Genomic DNA, 23,367 nt, shown 5'->3' on the forward strand with positions numbered 1-23,367 from the left:
GGTGACTGACAGACCAGTAGATACGTAGACTTTAAAACTTGCTTCTTAATGTCAATGTTTACATGTGCATAGTCATTGGGACTAGTAAGCGCGCATGAACGCACGAACGAACGTAGAACGCAAAGAGGCCTTCTAAGTTCAGAGGTTATCCCCTGTCATGGGAATATTGCTCGACTCGCGACTTGTTCTCTAACTCGCAACTTCAATTCAACTTCGACGAACATAAAAGTCATCGATAAGGGAAACATTTCTTTTTGGTCAGATTTGTGGAACCATTTTTCTTTTTCTTTTTCTTTTTTTTTTTTTTTACAAGTTCTTCCTTTTTCCATTTTTTTTTCTCCCTTTCTTTACCTATTTTTTGTTTTCTGCTTTATTTTTTTTTGTCTTCTCTTCTTCCTTTATATCACACGAAGAAGAAGAACGAAGAAATTGTTCTCAACGATTCCGTTGATTTTCCTTATGATTTTATTCGTAAATTATCTAATAAGAGAATCGATTCGTCATGGAAAAATCTACGAGGAAAATATTATTCGAATCCTTGATAATCTTTCCAAGTAAATGTCAACGACCCTTGAAACGTTACTTTTTCTTTATTTCTCATTACTGCGAATCTTTATCCTCTATCTTCCTTTTTGAAACAAAGTCGACGCGTTAGATACTAATCGTTGAATTTAGTTAAAGAAATAGAAAAAAAGAAAGAAAGAAAGAAAGAAAGAAAGAAAGAAGAAGTACAAAAAAAGAAGGAAAAAGAATTAAATCTGATGAGAGAAACTATTATCCTTTAAAAAAAGAAAAAAAGAAAGAAGAAAAGAAAAATTAACTATTATATCGTAATTGTTATATCGTATCCGAGTAAACTTATCTTTTTCTAAAACGTTTTTCTCTTTTCATTATCAATACATACATATACATACAATATATATATATATATATATATATATATATATATATACCTACATACGTACACGCTTATAAAAATAGAGATCGCGTGTATTAAAAAGATTTATAAGACGAGTATCTACAAGGCAGAGTGAAATTAATTAATAAAAAAAACGCTGAGTTTTCATTCGTTATCATTGTTATTGTAGTACCTGTCGTTTCCCGCATACATATACGCACACACACTCATACACACACACATATTATACAGTCTAATGATTTCGCAAGAGAAAATAAATGCAGCGATCGGCGAAATGGCTGTTACACTGTGTAATTCTTGGTGTAAACTACTACGCGACTCTTTGTCGTTTTTCTTTCTCTTCTTCTCTCTTTCTCTCTCTCTCTCTCTCTCTCTCTCTCTCTCTCACTCTCTCTCTCTCTTACTCTTTCTCTTTTTCACTCTTTCTCTTTCACTCCAGGATTTATACCCGAAGCCATTGCGAGTTTCGAACGTACGCTCTGCATACGCGAATCATAATTAACAAATTAATTTAACATAATTTCGCGTGGCTCGTTTCGAGCTTGCGACGACGCCATTACGCGGTAATTAGCAGCACTAAGATTCTCACAATGCTCGTACGATTATTCGCACGCGTCTCTGTGCGTGTTAGTGTATGCGTATGCGTGTGCGTACGTACGCGTGTGCGTCTATGTCTATGCTTGTGTGTAAACGTATTCGTGTACGTCTTGATGAAACTACTTTTTTTTTTTTTTTTTTTATGATTTTATTTACGTTGCTATTTATCAGTATTTTTAAACATTTGATCGGTATTTTAAATAAATGCTTAATATTTATAATAAGGAAAAAATAATACGTAATGTGAGGCCAATTAATTTTTTATACTGATTGAAATCGGTATATTCATTTGTATCGAGCGTTATCTATTTTAAAAAATACTTATTGTTAATTAATGAAAATATTGATCGAAGAAGCACTAGTGTTCTTTCTTCTTCTTCTTCTTCTTCTTCTTCTTTTTTTTTTTTTAATCGTATCCACCTACTTCATCGATTAATCGTACAGACATATAAGAAACGTCCTAGGGAGAGTATCTTTATCTCTTTCTCTTTCTCTCTTTACGAAACGTTGACAGCTCCCCGTAAGTGATCACGCTATTTTAGCTCTCCAGTTTCTTCGCTCTGTTTTTTTACGTTAAACACACCGCTTATTATTAATTCGACACTCAACGGCTGTCAGCACTTTGCGAGCCACTCTAAACGCAATCTAATAGACGACATAAATTACGACCGACCAAATCGGTCTCGTGTAATCGCTTTTTTTCTTTTTTTCTTCCATTTTAACAAAATTCAACTGAAATTTCATGTTTATTTATGTGTATTCAAAAATGTTTTAGGGATCATTATAGACAAATTAAATGTCTGATCTTTTCGATATAAAAATAAAAAAGATATTCTTTCGATTTGTCAAATTGCTTTTCTACTTTATGTAAAATAATAATAATAACAATAACAACAACAACAACAACAACAATAATAATAATAATAATAATATATTAATATTAATAATAAATAATATATATTATTATAATAAATAGATTATAATAAATATATTATTATTATTACTATCATTTTATAAAATAATAGCACATGAAAATTTACTATCTATCTATAAATTAAAAACATATAATATTATCAATAATATATCAATACGACTATAATAAATAATATATTATTATTATTATTATTATTATTATTACTATTATTTTATAAAATAATAGCACATGACAATTTCTAAACTATTTTTATAAATTAAAAATATATCATAGAAAAATTAATAACGTAAGGATTTTTTTTTTTTTTTACTAATCGCATTATTTTTTTCTTTTTCTCTTCTGTTACAGGATTCATAAACTGCAATGCCAACACGCTACAGTCGCTCGCGCAGCTACACGGTGAGTGAAAACCGCTTGTTACTCTATTTCCTCCTTCCCTTCCGTTTTCCACCATCCATTTTCACTCCGACACAAATGTGGTTATGACAGTGGCGTGTGGGACACTGAACACGAACGTTGAATGTCTTAAGGGCCACGCCACAAGGAAGAACCAGTACCCGTAGTTAATTAATATTTATAGTTATGTAATAACTTCTACGTAAGAAGGATATCTCGCGCATGACAATCCAAGAAACTTGATCCTCCTTATTCCCCTTACCGTTCACTTCCTTCTTGAACAGATTAATAGGCGGAAAATACGAATCAGTGTCGAATTATAAATTTCATATGATATGGAAAATCGTCTGTCAAGAAAGAAGAGTTTCTTTCTTTCATTCCTTCTTCGATCTATAATTCGTTTCTTTTTCTTTTTTTTTTTTTTTCTTTCATTATTTTTTCTAGTTTCGAGCGATTAGAATTCGAGTGATTAGATAGAACAGGTTTTAACGCGGCTGCGTTATCAAAAAAGAAGGAAAAAAAAAAGTGAAAAAAAGAAGGAGCAAAAAATCGTCCTCGGAAGAAAGACGAACTATCGATATTTACTCAAAAATCTGAACTTTTAATTTAAAAAAAAAAAGAAAAAGAAAAAAGAAAAAAGAAAGAAAAGGAATATCCTACGTTCGATCGAAGGTTGATTAAACATCCGATATAAATCCGTTAACAATCCAATATAAAATTTGTTTTAGATATGTATGAGTATACTTAAGAAAAAAAAAAAAAAAAAAAAAAAAAAAAACAAAAAAAGTGTTTTAAGCGTCGTATCCATTAAAGTAGTTTGTATTTCGACGTAATGATTTATGGAGAGGAGGGAGGGAATATCTATACATACATACGTACATATATATTTTGTTTTTTTTTATGGTAATGCCAAAAATAAAAGAAAAGAAAACAAACGCAGTTTCGTATCATTCTTGAAAAAAAAAAAAAAAGAAAAAGAAAAAAGAAGAAAAAAAAACCGAACAAAATAAAAAAAGATGGCAACGGTTCTGTCCCTACAATAATATCGTTTTATTCGAATCATCTCCGCTTCCACGAATCGCTACAAATTCGTGAAGACGGCCTATCGTCGATGGAATTTCACTGGTACGAACGAAAAAAAGAATCCCTGCGAATTCTTTCGTGGACCCGTTGCCAGAAAGAAGGTACGCACGGAGAATTTTCAATTTCTTTCTTTGTCTCTTCTTTCTTTCTTTCTTCTTTCCTTTCTGTAGTAACCGAAAGAAAAAGAGAGAAAGAAAAAAAGAGAGAAAAGAAAGAGAGAGAGAGAGAGAGAGAGAGAGAGAGAGAGAGAGAGAGAGAGAGAGAGAGAGAGAGAGAAGGTGGGACTGTACGCGTTACCTGAAATTACGTGAGCATGCATGGAATCGGTACGTGTGACAGACATGCACGAGGCACTACGTTGATGGGAGGACACGATCGTGTGCAGGAATCAAGGCAGCGTGAAATGCACGCGCATGTACCGGAGGCCTCTTTCGTAATGTCGGCTCCTCTATAGAATTAAAATCGAGGGGATAACTCTCGTGAACGCAAAAAGAGAAGGAGAAAATTTCGTGACGTTCACGTTTAACGACAAAATTTTCCATTCATATCTTTATGTCATTCTTCTTTTTCTTCTTTCTATTATTATTATTGTTATTATTATTATTTTTTTATTTTTATTTTCCTATCTCTTTCTCTCTCTTTCTCTTTCTCTTTGTATCGATCTCATTATCTTTTTATCTATCCATCTATCTATATCTTTCCTTCTAAAAAAATAAAATTTCAATTTTCTTTAAAAAATATTTTCCTTTCAAAGTACCGCTTGTATATCTATGAATACTATCTCGTGTGTGTGTGTGTGTTTGTGCGTGTTTGTATACACATTGTTAAGCTTCAAGGCCCCTGTCGAGATGCGGGTGAAACGTTACGTTCGCCCGTCCAATAATCGCTTTGGTAACTAGCGCGAATTAGCAAACATATGCCTGCTAACGATCATCCGAGGCCTTTGACCTTTGCCCGTTGCGTTAAGCTCGCAAATTATATTACGATGTTGTTAAAATCGTATATACCGGTACGGGCGTACGATCACGAAATTATGGCATACGCATCACGTTATCGCATCTACAGATCGTACAACGTTATCGATTAGGGTGAAACATCGATCTAACGTTTAGTAACGTGTGAGAACAAACCCTTCGATTATTCTATTAATTATATACGCAATGTTCGGGATACGGATTTACACGAGAACATTTTTTTATTCCTTTCTCTTTATTTACTTATTTATTTTATTTTATTTTATTTTATTTTATTTTATTTTATTTTTCTTTTCGGTTCTCCAAATCCCGCTAAAAAAATAACAAATTCCCATATTTATATATCGGGGTTCGTGCAAGAGTTGTATAAAAAGTGTCACTCTTTAAACAAAAATTTTATTAACAAATTTTTAATAAAAATAACGAATAAAATTTTCTTTCAATTTTTGCATGAAATCTAACAAGAAATTTTTTTGCATCGATTCCTATCGTCGCTTATATACGATCGCTTCACAATTGATTGTTATAGTATTGCCAAAAAAATAAAAATATATATATATATATATATATATATATATATATATATATAAAGAAACAACAAAAACAAATAGAAACGTCGGAAAAAGGAATATAACAAAAATAAATAGAATTTTCCGAGAATTTTCTTTCTTATTTTTTTGGTTTTATATATATATATATATATATATATATATATATTTTCCTGACAGATTCATGAATCCAACACAAACGATAGGCCGCATTTACATATATCTATATATTCGAACGTCGAGCCGCTGTCCAGTTGCCTCGACCTCTGCGATCTATCGCTCTCCACTTCCTTTTCTCTCTCTCTCTTTCTCTCTCTTTCTCTCTCTCTTTCTCTCTCTCTCATGTTTTTTTTTATCCCTAGAAAAACGATAGATATGCATAGAGCACGAGGCCACAAGCAACACAAGTTAAGCGTTGCATATTCAATGAATGCAGATTTCGGTGAGAGGCCACACCCGGTGAAACAATACATTAATTAGCCAACCTTTTGCGGTATTGGTAAGGGATGTCTAGGGTTAAAGGGCTCACTCTCATTCTTAGTTTCTCTCTCTTTCTCTCTATTTATCTATCTCTATCTTTCTCTCTTTCTCTCTTTCTCTCTATCTCTTTAAATACGAAGAAGAGAGATGGAGAAAGAGATAGATAGACAGTCTTACATCGTTTTACGTAGTCTCGCAGTATAACTTCCTCCTTCTATACTAGAGTTTCAGCATCTGCTCCATAAATCCGGACATCGTTCAATATTTATAGAGGTTCTGGGCTTCCTTGCTTACTTTTAATCTCCACCAATGCTTTCTCTCTCTCTTTCTTTATCTGTCTATCTGTCTGTCTCTTTTTGACTTTCTCTCTCTCTCTCTCTCTCTCTCTCTCTCTCTCTCTCTCTCTCTCTCTCTTCTTCTCCTCCCTATTTCTCTCTTTCTCTATTAACCAGGTGTGTTCTTTCTTGAGTCAAATGGATAGGCAAAGATCTATCTCAGAATCTCGAGACGTGAAAAAGTCGAAGCTCCTCTGACCTTTCCTTAAATTTCAGTTAGAAACTCTGAGGTTAGATAAATCTAAGAATAATTTGAGATTTTCACCTTAGGAAAAAAGATTTTCTTTACATTGCTAAAAATTTAATATTCGAATAATCAGTATTATCTGTCTCTCTCTCTCTCTCTCTCTCTCTCTCTCTTCTTTTTTTCCTTCTTCTTGTTTCTCTATCTCGTACAACCGAGAACGTAGATTAGTAAGAACAGAATAATCGTAGAGTGCGATTACAAAGGGAAAGAGAGTCAGTCCACGAGAGTAAAAACTATGTAATCTTCTTCTCCGTTTGTTATTGTAAAATTAACGAAGTAGGTACATAGGTACCTACGTTCTTTACTCGTTGCAAGCAGCCTCTCGAGTCGACTCATTGTTTCACGACGAGAAGCTAATTCGCGAAGGAAGATTACGGTACTTTGCCTTCTTGATTAGAATGTCCGTGTCACGATTTGAAAAAAGAGGAAGAAATGAAAAAAAGAAAAAAAGAAAAAGAAAAGAAAAAAAAAAAAATTAAAAGAAAAAACGAGACGAGACGAAGCGAAGAAGAGTGAGCGAGACAGAAGATATCGTTCGAACGTATTTCTTGGATCGTTAATTTCACGTTTCTCGAGTTTTCACGTTCCCTGATCGATTCGAGCAATCGAGCTAACGTTGAACATCGAAGCCAAGGCGTTAAGATTTCCTTGTCCCACATTTCTTTATTCTTCGATCCTTGACAAAGTTTCTATTCTTCCTCGTAAATTCCTTGATTACGGAGTGTTTGTGTTTTATCGCGATATTTTTCTTTTTCCTTTCTTTTTTTTTTGTTTCTGCCCATTTTTGTTTTTTTTTTCTTTTTTTTTTTCAAAAATACGACAAAAACGATAAATAGGACGCAACGGTAGGAAGATTATCGGTTTTTTTTTTTTTTTTCTTTTAAAGAGAGATTTCGAGATTTTCTGCTTTATTTTAAAAGTTGTTACACTTTATTCTTTATTAAAGTAAAGGATAGACCTTAAAAAAGTTAGAGAAAAGAGAGCGAGAAAGATAAAAAGAGAAAACACAACTGTTCCATGAAATATAAAATTACTTAATCCTGTTTCGTTCATCCTGAACGTGTTACGTTCTATATATATATATATATATATATATATATATTTTTTTTTATATTATATCTGTTAAACCTTTTTTTCATTGGTGTGACAGACATCGTAGTGATCGTCAGTGAGCTTTCCGTCATACGATTTATCTTTTATTTACGCCGCTACGATCACCAGTGAGTGACGGGCAAATAAATATGTTGCACATCATGTTTTTGTGTAATTCAATACTATAATTCAATGAAGTATTCCATTATTTTTATCTTATTTTATTTTATTTATTGTTTCTTTCTTTCTTTTTTTATTTAATATAATACAAATCTAAGCAGCAGTGCGTGAAGAATTTATTAAAAGTTAACGATGTAAACGTTTGACGATAAAATTTGTTAAAGATCTATACGTTGTAATCTATCCGTAATAATAGACAGGTTTACAAAATCTAAAGAGATTTCATTTTTAGACGGTATGATAAAAATTTATCATAAAAAATGTATGAAACGATCGCGTTTTCTACTGTTATATACATACATATATGTATATATATATTATTTTTATTTGCTGCAAAAGAAAAAAAAAAAGGAACGAAAACCAGAATTTTTTGTTGAGAAGTACTTTGGTTAGTTAAAAAAATCGTTGTTCGATATATTTGAAAATCTGTATACATATCTGTGACTAATCTTGAGCTTTCGACAATCATGTTGGATAATCACGTATCGTAGAAAACGTAATGTATTTATTTCTTTTCGACATTAAATCTGCGTTAGAACATGAGTTTGTCTTCGAGCATTGCTTGGCTCGTCACGTACTAAAATGGCGTAATAATCGTATCCTACCTTCATCTTTTATTTCGTCTTTTTCGTACGTAGATATATAAGTAAATAAGTAAATAAGTAAGTATGCAAGTAAGCAAGTAAGTAAGTACGTTAGGTACGGTCTCAGAAGTCATTCGTTTGACGTAATCCGGCGGAAGTGAATATTGAAAGAGAGAAGAACGAAGCGCGAATTCGAAGGACGTCGATCGTAAGAGAAGATAACAAGAAGACACCTTATCGTTAACTCTTATCTTATTTCGCGATACTACTATGCGTTTTATGTACCGCCCTCGCTATCTTAGTTATCATTATAATAAATTCTCGGTGTTTCGATGCTTAACCTTGTGTTAGCACCTTCATAATTTATCGTTGCTTGTTAGGTTTATGAATTATATAGATTGGAAAGGAAGTTTCGTTATCTTCCATATTGAATAGGATGCATGAGATCGGTAATATTCAACTTTGCGTTAACAAAGAATATTTATGATGTTTCACGAAAGAAACTTTTAACGTTTTCAAGTTTTGTAAAATTCGCTAATATTCTAATTGAATTTTCTAATGTTTGAAATCGTTTTTTTTTCTTGTTTTTTTTTCCTTTTTTTCAGATAAATGTCAAAAGTAAGAATGATTAAATACTTCATGGCATTTTCATTACGATAATTTTGATTTTTAATGTGATTTGAATTACTTTTTTTCTTTTTCTCGAGAAAATAATTTTGTACGATTCTTTCATTTATAACAATCACAAATTATTACTGCATCTCGTCGAATGTTAATTATCACCGCGCTATTCCCAGAATACCTTTAATTATTGTCATTCAAGTTCCCTTCTCCCTTCGATGTACAGAAGAAGAATATTCTTTCTGCCAATTAAATCAACGGTTATTACGTGGGCACGTATCACGCAATTAAAAGTAATCACTTTGTGTCTTTTATTCGACTTCGTACGACACGATTTACTACGTTGAACCATTTCTTTTTCCTTTTTTTTTTTTTTTTCTCACATGCGAATATACCTTTATGAGGCACTTTAGCCTCGTATTACGATGCATTTGAACTATAAATTTTAAATAAACGCTCAAAGGTCGTAAAGTAAAAAACAAACTATTTCTAGTTTATTAACTAACTATCGTAAATTACAATTTTCTCTTTTCACATATATATATATACACACACATATATACATATATAATACCTACATATGCACATACAATACATTGACAGTGTTAATACGTTAGATCTATCGATTATATATTATAATTAATATGTATATTAATAAATGTAATTATTAGCGACAATATTAGCTACATCTATTTTTATTATTTATATTAATATTAATTAATATATTATTAATACTAACTACGTCTATATTATTGATTTATTATTAACGACATCTTTACGTCAATTAAATCTCAATGAATATAAATAGTATAAGAATTTAATAATTATTTTCATGTTACTTAAAAAGAAAAAAAACCAATGGAACTTGTTTTCATAAATCAAACACATATACACATACACACAACACATAACACGTTTCGATATATATATACAATATACATATATATATGTGTGTGTTTGTATATATATATATATACTTTTGCAAATCAAGATTTACAAACATTTGACGAGCCAAGAAAAACTAGCAACCATCCTATTTATCTCGATTGGCAAAGTTAGACGTTGTTCTTCCAGAAGTCGTACTTGTTAAGCAACAACAGATATTTCGCCATAGCGAACGAGTCCTCGTTCTCTAGCACGTAAGCAAAGCTAAAACTAGAACTATAGTTACCAGTCCCGGTACCACTATTACTCATATCGTCGATCTGATATCGAAAGATGGTAAACGAGAAGCAGCTAGCAGATCAGGCCACCACCACTAAGGTAATTCGATCGGTTCGAATGAATACGCGTGTAACGGTAAACCTCTTGCTCGCGTTTGCTCGCTCCTTCAATTCGATTTGTACAGTCAAAGTCGATCTTTCAAAGGCAAGATGATATTAGCGACAGGCCGAATAAAACGCGGACTTGCGAAATTTACCCTAAAGGCGAGAACTAATACCTTAGATAGCCCCCACTATCGAGAAATAACGATACACTGGAACGATATACGACGATGGTCACCAATCCTTCGATAATTCGATCTGTCCTAATGAGAAGAAAGAGAAAGAAAGAAAAAGAAAAAAAAAAAAAGAGAAAAAAAGAGAAAGAGAGTGAGAATCTGGACACCGTAGAAGATATTAAGAACAGTTTATTTATTTTTTCTCTTTCTCTCTCTCTCTCTCTCTCTCTCTCTCTCTCTCTCTCTCTCTTTCTTTTTTCTTTTTTTCTTTCTTTTTCATTTCGACGAACTTAGCTTTCCTAACGCGTATTCGGTCTCCCCCTTCGTAAAGAAAAGGATATGAGTGAGAAAAGTGAGAATAGTGGGGGTAGGAGAGCCAGAGAGACCTGTTTTCAAGACCTGCCTTAACACAGGTTACAGAAGGTGTTCCCTCCTCCTCTTTCTCTTCTTTCTTTTCCTCCTCCAACTTTATCCTCCATTCTCCTCCTTCTTATCCAACCGCGTTAGAACTCTGCGAACTCACTTTCGCGTTCGATCTAACGAATGCAAAGGGAGAAAAAGTAACGGGTTCCTCGTTGCGGAGGAGTTACGTTCTAAAAAGGGCTTGAGAAAGTTGATGGCCGGGCCATAACGTTAAATGATTTTCTGTTGACATGATTCCATGTAGTCATGTAGCTTTCTATTACCGGTCTTTCTATCGTTCTTCTAAATATATACTTATTTGTCTATCGATCTATGTTTTCATGTATTAAAAAGTTATTCCTACATGTATATATATATATATAAAGAAAAAGTAAGTGAATAATAATTCAAAATAAATGTCGAAATAATCATTCGTAATATTCGAAGGAATAAATCCGAAGAAGAATTATTCTTACGAGGAAAATATAATCGGATATCGGGCTTTCCAAACCGCTGAACGATCTCGCTCACGAAGTTTTAATCGAGTCGAACTCGATTTCGACCTGACTCTTAAGACTTAAGTGATTTAAGCGATGAGAAGATCGCGTCAAGCTGCGAGAATGCTGCAATATATGAATGCGGATTACTTAATTGCGTCGGTACCTTCTAATTGAAATGCACGATCGGATCGTTCGACTTGATATCGACAGGTTTGCTTTCTAGATCCTCTCTCTCTCTCTCTGTATCTCTCTTTATCTTTCTCTCTTCACGATGAAATTTCGGAGTTTCGTAGAATATAGTATAATAAGAGGTTGTGGAACGAAGAAGAACCCGAAGGAAATGGATGAGTAGTCTGCTTAACGAATGTGGAGTATATTTGTTCTGTCTATCTTTGTCTTTCTGTCTCTCTCTCTCTCTCTTTCTTTCTCTCTCGTTAATCAATTCTCTTTACCCACCCCCGATCGCTACAATTCGACTCAAGATTCAGTCTCACTGAAAGTGCACGCGACGCCCAGGTCGGTTTCGGTTTCACAAGACCGAAAGGTCAGCAGTACAGCGAATTCTCCATCTCGATGCTCTTTTAAAATACATATGCATGTAAGTACTTACTTACTTCTTATCCGCGTATCGGTTAGTTGTAGATATTGTACTCTTCGGACATATTCTTTTTTCTTTCTTTTTTTTTCTTTTTTTTTTCTTTTTTTTTTTTTTTTGATACCAACCCGACATAGATACGACATTTCAAATGCAATTCTACGTTGAATATGTACGATTAAATGAAATTGAAGTAGATTTGTATTGTATGTATCGAATTATATGTATCATGATTAAATAGATTTATATTATATGTTTGGATGATTAAATACTTATATACGGATCAAGTACTTATATAAATAGTGTGAATTGTATTGCATGTTATATTTAATTAAATAGTAATATTACCTATTGCAATAATCCAACTATTTTTTTACTCTCTCTCTCTTTCTTTCTCTCTCTCTCTCTCTCTCTCTCTTTTATTTCTTTTTCTTTTTGTTTCTTTTTTAACAAAATTATATCAGTATAAACTATTAAATATTATATTTACATAGTTATAATTTATACTTAGCAGATATAATGCTACACTTTTTTTTCTTTCTTTCTTTTTTTTTTTTTTTTTTTTTTTTTTAATACGAATTGGTAATTAAATTGTATAAGGAGAAAAAGAAACGAAGTAATACGTACGGACAGTTATAGACATGAAAATTCAACGTTAGATGACATTACGAACGATTTAAAAATAATTTTTAATTAATATTCGTATAAAACGATTACCTGATATATTAAATAAAAGGAAGAACGTTGATATTGTCAGCTCGATCGACGTAATATTGATATAGTTATATGCACTTTGTGAATACAATTTCAATAAACGAATTCCATTACACATTATATTCTATTTTCCAACTTATCGTGGCACGGCCATTCAGAGATAACCATTCACTCGTTTTCCCCGCATTCTCCCTGTATTAATATTCAATATTTTAACACTGTGAAGAGAGAAAAAGAGAGAAAGAAAGAGAGAGAGAGAGAGAGAAAGAGAGAAAGAGAAAGAGAAAGAGAAAGAGAGAGAGAAGGGTAATTTATTCTACGTACATATGTACATGCATAATATATATATATATATATATATATATATATATATATATATATGGTGATTTACTTATATACAATGTATACATATACATATATATTTTATATATATATATATATATTACAAACAACAGAACGATCATTAACGACGCTCGGTGTTCTCGCGTGCGTTGCCGTCGCGTGCCGAAGAAACGAGCGAACGAACGAATGAACGAACGAGCTCGATCGATCGATCGCACGAGAGAATTTCACGCGGATGAAAATGAATAGGGTCCGAGGAAAATTATAGAATAGAAATAAAGTAGAGTGAGATATCTCTTTTTTGAAGAAAAAGAAAAGAAAAGAAAAGACAGGAAAAAGAAAAAGAATGATCTCGGTTGAGACATTCAATAAAGAGGAAGACTTTCTAAATCTTTCCTTTTCTTTCTCTCTCTCTCTCTTTCTCTTAGAATTTTTTTAAAAAAATTTGACTTGTTTTAAAACCACATGTCGATGGTGATCGTAAAAGAAAGCAAAAGTGGAAGGGTAAAAAGTGGTAGGTAGGTGACTTGAAAAAAAGGAAAAAAGAGGAAGGAAGAAAATGAAAAAATAAAAAAGAAAAAGGAAGGATGGGAGGAAAGGGGCTAGCTCGTCTAGCTGAGGTAAAGGAAGAAGAGGGTAAGAGAGAGAAAGAGAGAGAGAGAGAGAGAGAGAGAGAGAGGGTCGTTGGAGACGCGGCGAACCCTTGAGACGCGCGCTCGTTAATTCACAGAATTTTCTAAGCCGTTAATAAGCCCATAATTACGAATTTTTATAATTTTTACCGGGCCAACGCGACGGAAAAGAAAATGGTAGGAGTAGCAACGAGATGATGATGGTTGAAGGGTGAAGGAGGAATGGTGGTCCACGTGCTTGGCTAGACAGTCTTTGGGGAAAAAAAATATTTGTGTGTGTGTGTGTGTGTGTGTGTGTGTGTGTATGTGTATGTGTGATGGATAGAAAATGTAAAGAAGAACGAGATAGAAGGTGACGAGAAAGTATAACGATCGTGATAACGTTTTAATTGCTCCCTCTTTTCCCTCCAATTGTCATTATCGTTATCAGAAGCCACACTAACGCGATACTTATTCGATAGAAAGGTATGGCTCGGTTCTTAGAAAAGGTATAGCTCAAGAACAGTGATGAATTAATTGTCCTTTCTTTCTTCTTACTAATTAACGATTGAAACTTCTTCTTTCGTGAAATTCGTCGCTATTGAATTTCTTTTAACGTAACGATTCAAAATTATTCAATCGTAAAATCGATCGATCGTTTTTCTTCGTCTTATACTCCTTCTTTGTTTTCTTTTCTCTTTTCTTTTTTTTTCTTTTTTTCTTTTCTTTCTTTTTTTTTTTTTTTTTTATTCTTCGAACTTATTCAAAGAGAAAGAATTTACTCCCACGTTCCTCGGCGGCTAAGTTCTTATTCACGACTTTCTACTTTATAATTTATACTCGAGAATATACGTATGTATATGTACTTACGTACGTATGTATAAACTCTCAAGTGTTTTTAAATTCTTCGTTAAAGAAGTAAGAGAATCTTCAAAGGAAGAACGTCGTCGCTTCGATGGCTTTCAGATTTTTTCTTTCTTCATTTCTTATCTGTTTTCTTTCCCTTTTTCTGTTTTTATCCTCGTCAAACAGTATTCGTCGTCGATGATTGTATTATTGATTTAAGGTAAAGGCATATCGGGAATCCGTTCTTCCTTGTAGGAAGGTGAAAGTCCCTCTGGCGCCTATCAATCGAAGTCAAAGGGAAATCATAAAAGAGGAATAATCGCAATCACGATTCTCTTGTGATATATTATATATATATATATATATATATATATATATATATATATATGTACGTACATAGTGCGTATGATAATAATGTATATGATATATATGGGTATGTGTGTATCTATGATATATAATATGTATATGTGTATGTACGTATATATATATATATATATATATATATATATGCTATGTGTCACGTTGTATGTAACATATGTGTATATATGTATATGCTGTTTATCGAAAGCGAGCATCGTACAGAGACTACGGTCCATCGACTTCCGGAACGTTGAAGAGGGAAAGAAGAGGAGTCCTCTTCCTCGTCTTCTTCCCTTTCCCTTCATCACAGGGAAACGCCGATCATTTTACGCGCTTTCGAGTCCAACGCGAGCATTTTCTGTCTGGATGCCGCACAATGGCGGCTTTTGCACAAAGAGAAGACCCTGTGAAATACATGAAGAGAGGGAGAGTGCACTCGATGGCTCCTCTGTGTTTCCGATTCGTGGTAAACGCGTTGCTTGAATCTCTCTCTCTCTCTCTCTCTCTCTCTCTTTCTTTTTACATATATATATATATATATATATATATATATATGTCTTTATTCTTGCGTATATATTCCAACTGCGTTTTTCCCCTTTCTTGGTCCATTTGCTAAAAGAAAGATAAAAAGAGATGAAGATAATAAAATACAATTTTATTATATCACGAGGGACAATCTCCTGATTGCAAGAAGTATAAAAGTATGGCGTCAAGGGACAATGTACGGAGATACTTACTATTACCAAGTAACGTTATCGGACGATATAATTTGTTCAAAATGACGTATGAAATGATACGTTTTAAGGTTTCATTTTGAAACTTTCGACTATCCAATTGTCCATAAATTTTTTCTTCGTACGTCCCGTTTAAAATATTTCTTTTTTTTTTTTCTCTCTCTCTCTCTCTCTCTATCTCTTTTAGGAAAGAAAAAGAAGAAAGAGGAAAGAAAAGGGGAGGAAAAAGAAAAGAGAAAAAGGAAAGAACTTCGTTTCGTCGTATCTCGTTATTCTCGCCATTTTTTTCTCTATCTTTTTCTTCCGCCGTTTCACAATTTCTTTTCTTTTCTTCTTTTTCTCTTTCCTTTCCTTCATTTCCCTTCTTTTCCTAATACCCTCATCCAATATCAAGCTTCTATTTTACTGGCTTCCATTCCTGTTTTCTTTCTTTCTTTTTTTTTTCTTCTTTTTACCTTTTTTTCACTCTCTTTAACCACTTTTCCTAGGAACTATGAGAAACGACGACAAGAATGTCAAGCGTCGGTAAACATATTCGTTCTCTCCCTCTCTCTCTCTCTCTCTCTCTCTCTCTCTCTCTCTAACTTTTTCAAAAACCAACCTAGTACTATAGAATATAAACAATTCGGTAGAAAAAGAATGGTCGTTTAGAAGCACCCTTTGTCAACCTTCTCTATTTTTTTTTTTTTTTTGCGCAACGAAAGTACGAGTTCTTTCTCTCTTTCTTTTTCTCTATTTTTCATTGCTTATGCCATCGTGAACAAATGTACTCACGGAATTCAAAGTTGGCAAGTGGGTCAGTGGTGGAATCACGGAGGTTCGCGGTTTTCTATACCGAAAGATTTATTTTACCATTCGTAGCTTCGACAGGCCGTACATCTTAGAACACACAGAGAAGGAGATTTTCTCTTTCCACCCTCTATCGGTACTTATTCTTCCTCTCTCTCTCTCTCTCTCTCTCTCTCTTTTTCTTTTTCATTTCTAAACCGGCCAAGGGACTCGTTTCGTACGTTTATATGCGCTTATCCCACGGGAGAACTCGTTTCTTTCGCTTTTCGTCCTGACGATTCATTGCGAATGGCCACTGTAAACCGAAGTCTCTCTCTCTCTCTCTCTCTCTCTCTCTCTCTCTCTCTCTTTTTCTCTCTTTCTGTTTTCTTTCCCTTTTTGTAACTTTTAATCGATAACTCGAGCTTGTACTGCTCTTATTTCTTTACCTCTTGTAAGTTTTATTTTTCTTTTGCTCTTTTTTTTTTTCGCTTACAAAATAAGTACTCCTTCAAGAAAGAAACATTTATCGAATAGGGTGATCTCTCTTCTTGTGATATATTATAACGCGGTATATAAGGGTGAACTACCTAACGTGCATTAATTTTGAATAATTTCTTTAAATTATGTTTTCTAAGGAAAATTCTTCTTACCTAAAGGTAGCACGATTTCAAGAGATATATTATATATAAATTTAACTATGTATTCTAAATTTCTAGATACGCATGTACAGAGACTGTTTCGGAGATATTAATGTTAACTTTGTTTTTTTTTTTTTTTTTTTTTTTTTCAGATCGAATATCCTAGATTTTTTCAACCTTACGTGGAATTTAATACAAAAATTCAATAACACAACGATGTTCAGTATTTATTATTATATGGCAATTTATTATCACTGGCAATTTTATTTTATTGCTGTTTTGTATTTTTTGTATGTCGTTGCTGTTGATCTAACGATTTAGATTGCATTATTATCCCATTCGAAACGTATCTACTTTTTTCTGCTAGTAAATTTTCTTTTCCTTTTTGTATCTGATTTTATTACTTTTTCTTTTTTTTTTTTTTTTGTATCTGATAGTCATCCATAAACTTCAAAGATATCTTTGATGCTTAATTACAAATATATTAAACGATCGTAATAAGATAGAATTGTTTGACTTGGTAAATATTGCCAAGTAAACAATGTTGCTTTATCAAAATCTTTGATATCAAGTTAAACAAAGCAAATTGTCGTAAAATTAAACATAATAACTTTGTTAATCTTTGTTGACATTAAACTCAATGTTTAATACATTTTTTACTTGGAATACGATGTTCTTTGACGTGGCAAATGTGTTACACAAACAAACGTTTGAAAAAATAAAAAAGAAAAAAAAAAAAAAGCTAATTTTCAAATCTCCTCGATACATCTTTCTCGTTGACAAAAAAGTTGATACGCCGTGTTTTTCTTCCTCCTCTTGAAACCACGCGATATAACAATTTTTCATAGAAGAGATAATTAATAAGTGATTCATAGTCCGCATAGCTTGTATAAGAAAGTATAATTTATATTCTCACATCGAATACACTGTATTTTTCATATATTCCCAGTGATGTATTACACTGTACATCAGTGTTTCCCAACCTACGCGATTCAATATCGAGTCGCGTTAAATTTTCAATCGGCTGAGAAACGATGAGTTCTATCATACGCGAAAGCGAGAAAATCGATTAATTTCTAAAAAATATTAAAAAATTTCGCGCGTTAACTATTCTCTTTTTTTTTTTTTTTTTTTTTTGGAAGGTTTACGATATTATCGCGATTTTTTCAAACAAACGCGAGAATATCCTTAAAATATTTTGCATCATTCAATTATTTCATATATTTATATCTTTGAAATAAACACCTATACGTATACGTATTTTCCAAATAACGTTACGATGACTCCGGTTTATCAGATTCTTAAAAATTTGATATCATAGACATTTCATATCATTCAAGATTGTTATCACCGTTACAAAGAAAAATGTATTATGGGTTACACGACGACATGATTAAAGGACGCTATAATATACTACATTTATTTGCAAAAACAGCTTTCGGCAGGATGATAACAGAATCGATAGAGTTTACACCAATTTCAGAGAGGACAAATTGAATTTTCATTCCCCAGATGGACAGTTAACGTTTCCGTCGGCTAAAGAGATGTTGAGAGAGACAGAGACAGAGACAGAGAGAGAAAGAGAAAGAGAGAGAGAGAGAGAGAGAGAGAGAGAGAGAGAGAAGATTGAGAGGGAAGTCAATCCCTTAAACCTTATCTGAAATTAAATCACTTGCTGGAGTAAGGAAAAGCAACCGAGTTAGAGTCCGTTGGATAGCAAGGTGGGTAAGGGATGAGAGTTGAGGATTGAGGGTGGTATCGGATAGGGAAAAGATTTGCTCTTGGAGGACAGGAAAAGGACGTTATGAAAGAAAAATGGCGGACGGAAGGAGAAAACCCGAGTAGAACATTCATTATATTCGTCTGAACAATTGACAACAATGGCCGATTATTAACGATAAACCCATCAAAGTGAACTGTGGGCTTCGCGCCATCTTTCATCTTCCCTCTTTTCTCCCCTTTCACGTCATTTTTCTCCTGCTTTTTCTCCCTCCTCGTACATTTTTTTACATCCTCGTTGATACGATTAAATGAAAATAAATCAATTTCCAAAGAAATTCGGAAAGGTCGTAAGAAATCGAAACTATTTACGTGCCATTATTTCATATATCTATATCTTCAAATAATATTACAATGACTCCAATATGAACACGAAGATTCTTAAAAATTTGATATTATAGACATTTGAAAATTGTTATCACTGTTACAAACAATTATGAGTTACACAAAGATATTATAAGTAATACACAAAGATCTTAATGATTTGTAACGTGACGAATGATCGTATTCATGAAAAAGAAAATGTTTACAATAGATATAATTTATTAAAAGTTAATTATGCGAGTGACAAACGCGAACGAGAAATATAAATTAACAGAACGTGATAGGATGAGAGAATATTTATAAATATCCAAGGATGTTCAATAAACGAATTATATTTATTCGTATACTCATTTAGATCGTTCAAATCGTATTATCAGCGATACGAGCTTGAAGTAATTGTTCCAACGAATTAATTTAAACATTCGTTTTCGTTGACAACAAGTTTCCATTGATTATTCCGACGAGAATTGAAATGAGAAAAACGAGCGAACGACACGAGACGTTCTATATTTCCCTTGATTTTCGAGGGTGACACGTTTTTTCTTTTTCTTTTTTCTTTTTCCTCTCTTACCCTCGTTTTTATTCTCTATATTCGAGAGCATATATTTACATAATAAAAAAATCAAGGGTCGACAGAGAAAAAAGAGAATACGGAACGAGGTCTAGCATGTATTTGTTTTAGGAAACAACGATGACTCGTTTCGTTGCACTCATGAATGAATAAACCTAAGCGAGGTTAGGCCAATAGTCACAAGGAAGCAACAACAGCAGCCGCTTTTCCTTCACCCCTTATAAATCGAGCGATGCCTTTCGAAGATCGTATCGTACGTTTTCCAAGATAGAAAAAAGAGAGAGATAAAGAGATAGACAGAAAGAGAAAGAGAGAGAGAGAGAGAGAGAGAGAGAGAGAGAGAAAGAGAAAAAGGGGTTGGTACGAAGACAGGAGAGGTTATCGTAGGGACCATTTGCATGTGTCTCGTAAAAAGTCGCGTGACCAGATGTCTGCTTTTACCCTCGAAAAACGAATCGAGTTCAGCCACACCTCCGTCCTTCAATTCGAATAACTCGCGAGAGGGTGTCTTTCTTTCCGCTTTTTTCTTGTCCTTCTCTCTCTTTCTCTTTCACACATCGCTTTTTGTCATTTCATTCGGCTCAATATTCGAACCAGGTTATCGTTCGATCGTCGAAAATGAAAAATGTTCTTTTTCCTTTCTCGATATTTCTTCAAAAAAAAAAAAAAAAGAAAGAAAAAAAGAAAAAATAATAATTCTTCGTCATCGTTATGAACTCATTAAGAATGTTTACTTTAATGTAGATTCGCGATCGAACGTAATTGCTATTTGAATAAATTATATCAACGGAATATTTGATCGGTCGTTATTTTCCATAGGATTCATCGTGCTAAGCTCTGCTAATAAAACGACGGGCTCGCTATCTCTGATAATTATTTACTGCGAAATTTCGTTAATAACAGCATGTAAATCTACAATATCTCTTTCCCTTGACGTCTAAACCCGATGACTAAATTTGAAATCGTATAAACGAGGTTCGTTGCTTTTTAAATATATGTGTTTTCTTTTTTCTCTTTTTCTTTTATATATATATATATATATATATATATATATATATATATATATATCGCAAAGAACCAATACAAAATGCGTTTTGAAATCGATACAAGATTCGATGATAAGAATAGAATTAATGATGGAAATTGAAATAAACGAGAACAATCGATAATTATCCAACAAAGGGATGAATTTAAATTTCTACGATTTTTTTTTTTTTTTTTTTTTTTTTTTTACATATCGATCTTGAATTAAATGGCTTGATTACGAAATGTTCCTAAAGTAATGCGAACGAAAAGTTATTGAAACTTTCAAGCTCGCTGACATTGCAATTCTCACGACCCAGAAGAAGAAAGAAAAAGAAAATGAAGAAGAAGAAGAAGAAGAAGAATAAGAAGAAGGAAAAAGGAAAGAAAAGAAAAGAGAAAGAGGAGTGGGATAGTTAGAGATTATTCTTTTTTCTTTTTTTACCGATTATAGTCGACACGAAAAAGTACGTCGATGTATAGGTGATTACATAGCCATTACATACGTACATACATGTATATGTATATGGTTAGCTAGGGTGACTTTAGCGTTGGAATGGTATTTGTGAATAACTGACGATGGGGGCCAGTTATTAATGAACTTGCGAGCGAATCGACGAGTTTGTCGGAACGAGGGTAACTCGGTATTGAGAGTGAAAGGGAGGAAGCTGTTACTGCTCCGTACGTCGCGTCGTTCCGACGGAGGGTTGAAACTCGTCGAGACAATTCCGCCTACATACGAGACCTATGTACTTACATATTCACTTCGTATACGAATAACAATCGTCTCACCGACTTACGTTTCTTTACAATGGATTACGGCTTTTTTTTATTTCGATTTTTCTTGAAGAAATAAAAAAGAGAAAGAAAGAGAAAAAGAGAAAGAAAAAGAAAAAATGTATATATATATATATATTATATTATTTATACAATATATAAATACAAGATATAATATATATAAAATATATATATACAATATAAAAATATATATAGAAATATATATTATATATATATATATATATATTATGTATGTATAATTACTAATAATTTTTATAATTTATAATTTGTAAAAAGAATATATATTATAATGTTACATAATTATATATATATATATAAATTATATAATATTATAATTATATGTATATGTACACGAGTATGTAACGTCGAAGAACCAGGATTTTTCTCGATCGTTTGTTTCCACTTTTTAAGATATTATAAAAGACAAACTTTTCTTTTTCTTTTCAATAGATCGATTGAATTTTTAAGTTTATGAATGGAAGGTAAAGAGGAAGAAGATAGAGAGAATATTAATGAACCGATTTTTAATCGTAAGATATATTTAAACTCGATCATTTATCATCTCGTATAAGAAATAGCATCGTGCGATATTAATAATAATTTATATTGCAGCAGAATTTAATAACTTTCTGACGATATAAAACAAAAAAAAAAGAAAAACGATATAAAATAAGATTATGAAAAAAGAAATGAATTAATAAAAAAAAAAATTACAAACGTTAAAGTGATTTCGATGTTACGAATCAAGGACGAATCGTTTTAATAATTCGACTGATATATTTGACTTGTAAACAAGATTTATAAATCGGAAAAGAAATTTAACATTATGTTACCGGATTTTCAAGTACTTTTTCAAGAAATTCTTTTAATTGTAAGTTTTCCTCTTTAATGAAAGTTAAAACAGGTTGATTGATGATCGTTAGACCGATTACGGTGGGACCGAAGTTAAAAATATTACTCGCGATTCTTTTTTCGTCCTTTTTTCCTTGGAGGTCGGAGACCGAGGTAACAAACTGTGTTCTCCATGTTTTTTATCGGCTTACCTCTCGACAGGTAGTAGCTTTATACGACGTTAGGCTAACGATATCGAACCTGACTTGTACGGCAAACGGACGACGTTCTTGCGTGATCCACGTGGCCCGTTTCAACTAGAGTCTAAAAAGAGTAACAGAGAGAGAGAGAGAGAAACCTAAGAAGTATAACAAAGAAAAGGAAATAAAAAAAGAGTGTCTGGTTTCCTTTTTTTTTTTCTTTTTTTTTTTTTTTTTTAAATAGTACAAACTCTGCTAAGAGATGTATGTCACATAGAATACATGAATATTTACAAAAAGAAAAAAAAAAAGAAAAAAAAAAGTAGAATTCAAAGAAAGAAACAAACAAAGCTAATGGACATTAAAAAATGTCTATAATGATTTTCTAAATGTTAAATTAATTAATTGGAGAGATTTTTCTTTTCGGAAAATTCGTGAAATGATCCGAATCTTACTCTCACTGTTTTTTACAAAGTCAAACAGACTGTAGTTGACATAACTAATAGTGCTTTTCGGAGTGAGTAATATAACTCTAATCTTATGAGTCATTCTTTATACAACAGGGAAGCAAAAAATAAATAATCATTCTGTTTTTATTCTTTCGAAAATCGATCGATTAATAACAGAATATTTTGAATCTCGTTTAATCATTATAAATATTATTAAAACTATCAAATATGTTAATAAAAAGTGGGAAAGAGAGAGAGAGAGAGAGAGAGAAAGAGAATTATATATCTAAAAAGTTATCTTCGTTTTTTTTTATGAATTAATTGCTATACCATAGTACATTGAAAAGATGAATAAAAAATCATCGTATGTAACTATCGCGTCAAAAAATATCTAAAGAAAAAAAAAAAAAAATTTTTTTATAAAGAAATATATGATATAGAGGTATAT

The 23,367-nt window shown here is 32.4% G+C and overlaps 1 protein-coding gene across 2 annotated transcripts in view; it reads left to right on the forward strand.

The window, feature by feature from the left end:
- LOC122630751 (cytoplasmic polyadenylation element-binding protein 2) overlaps nucleotides 1-23,367 on the forward strand; it is a 121,796-nt gene that overhangs the window by 76,392 nt on the left and 22,037 nt on the right. For both annotated transcript variants that reach the window (XM_043815599.1, XM_043815600.1), the window contains one exon: nucleotides 2,799-2,849. In XM_043815599.1, coding sequence (XP_043671534.1) covers nucleotides 2,799-2,849 — 51 coding nt within the window. The remainder of the gene's footprint in view (nucleotides 1-2,798; nucleotides 2,850-23,367) is intronic.

Source organism: Vespula pensylvanica, chromosome 7 (genome assembly GCF_014466175.1).
Source record: "Vespula pensylvanica isolate Volc-1 chromosome 7, ASM1446617v1, whole genome shotgun sequence".
Lineage (NCBI taxonomy): Eukaryota > Metazoa > Arthropoda > Insecta > Hymenoptera > Vespidae > Vespula > Vespula pensylvanica.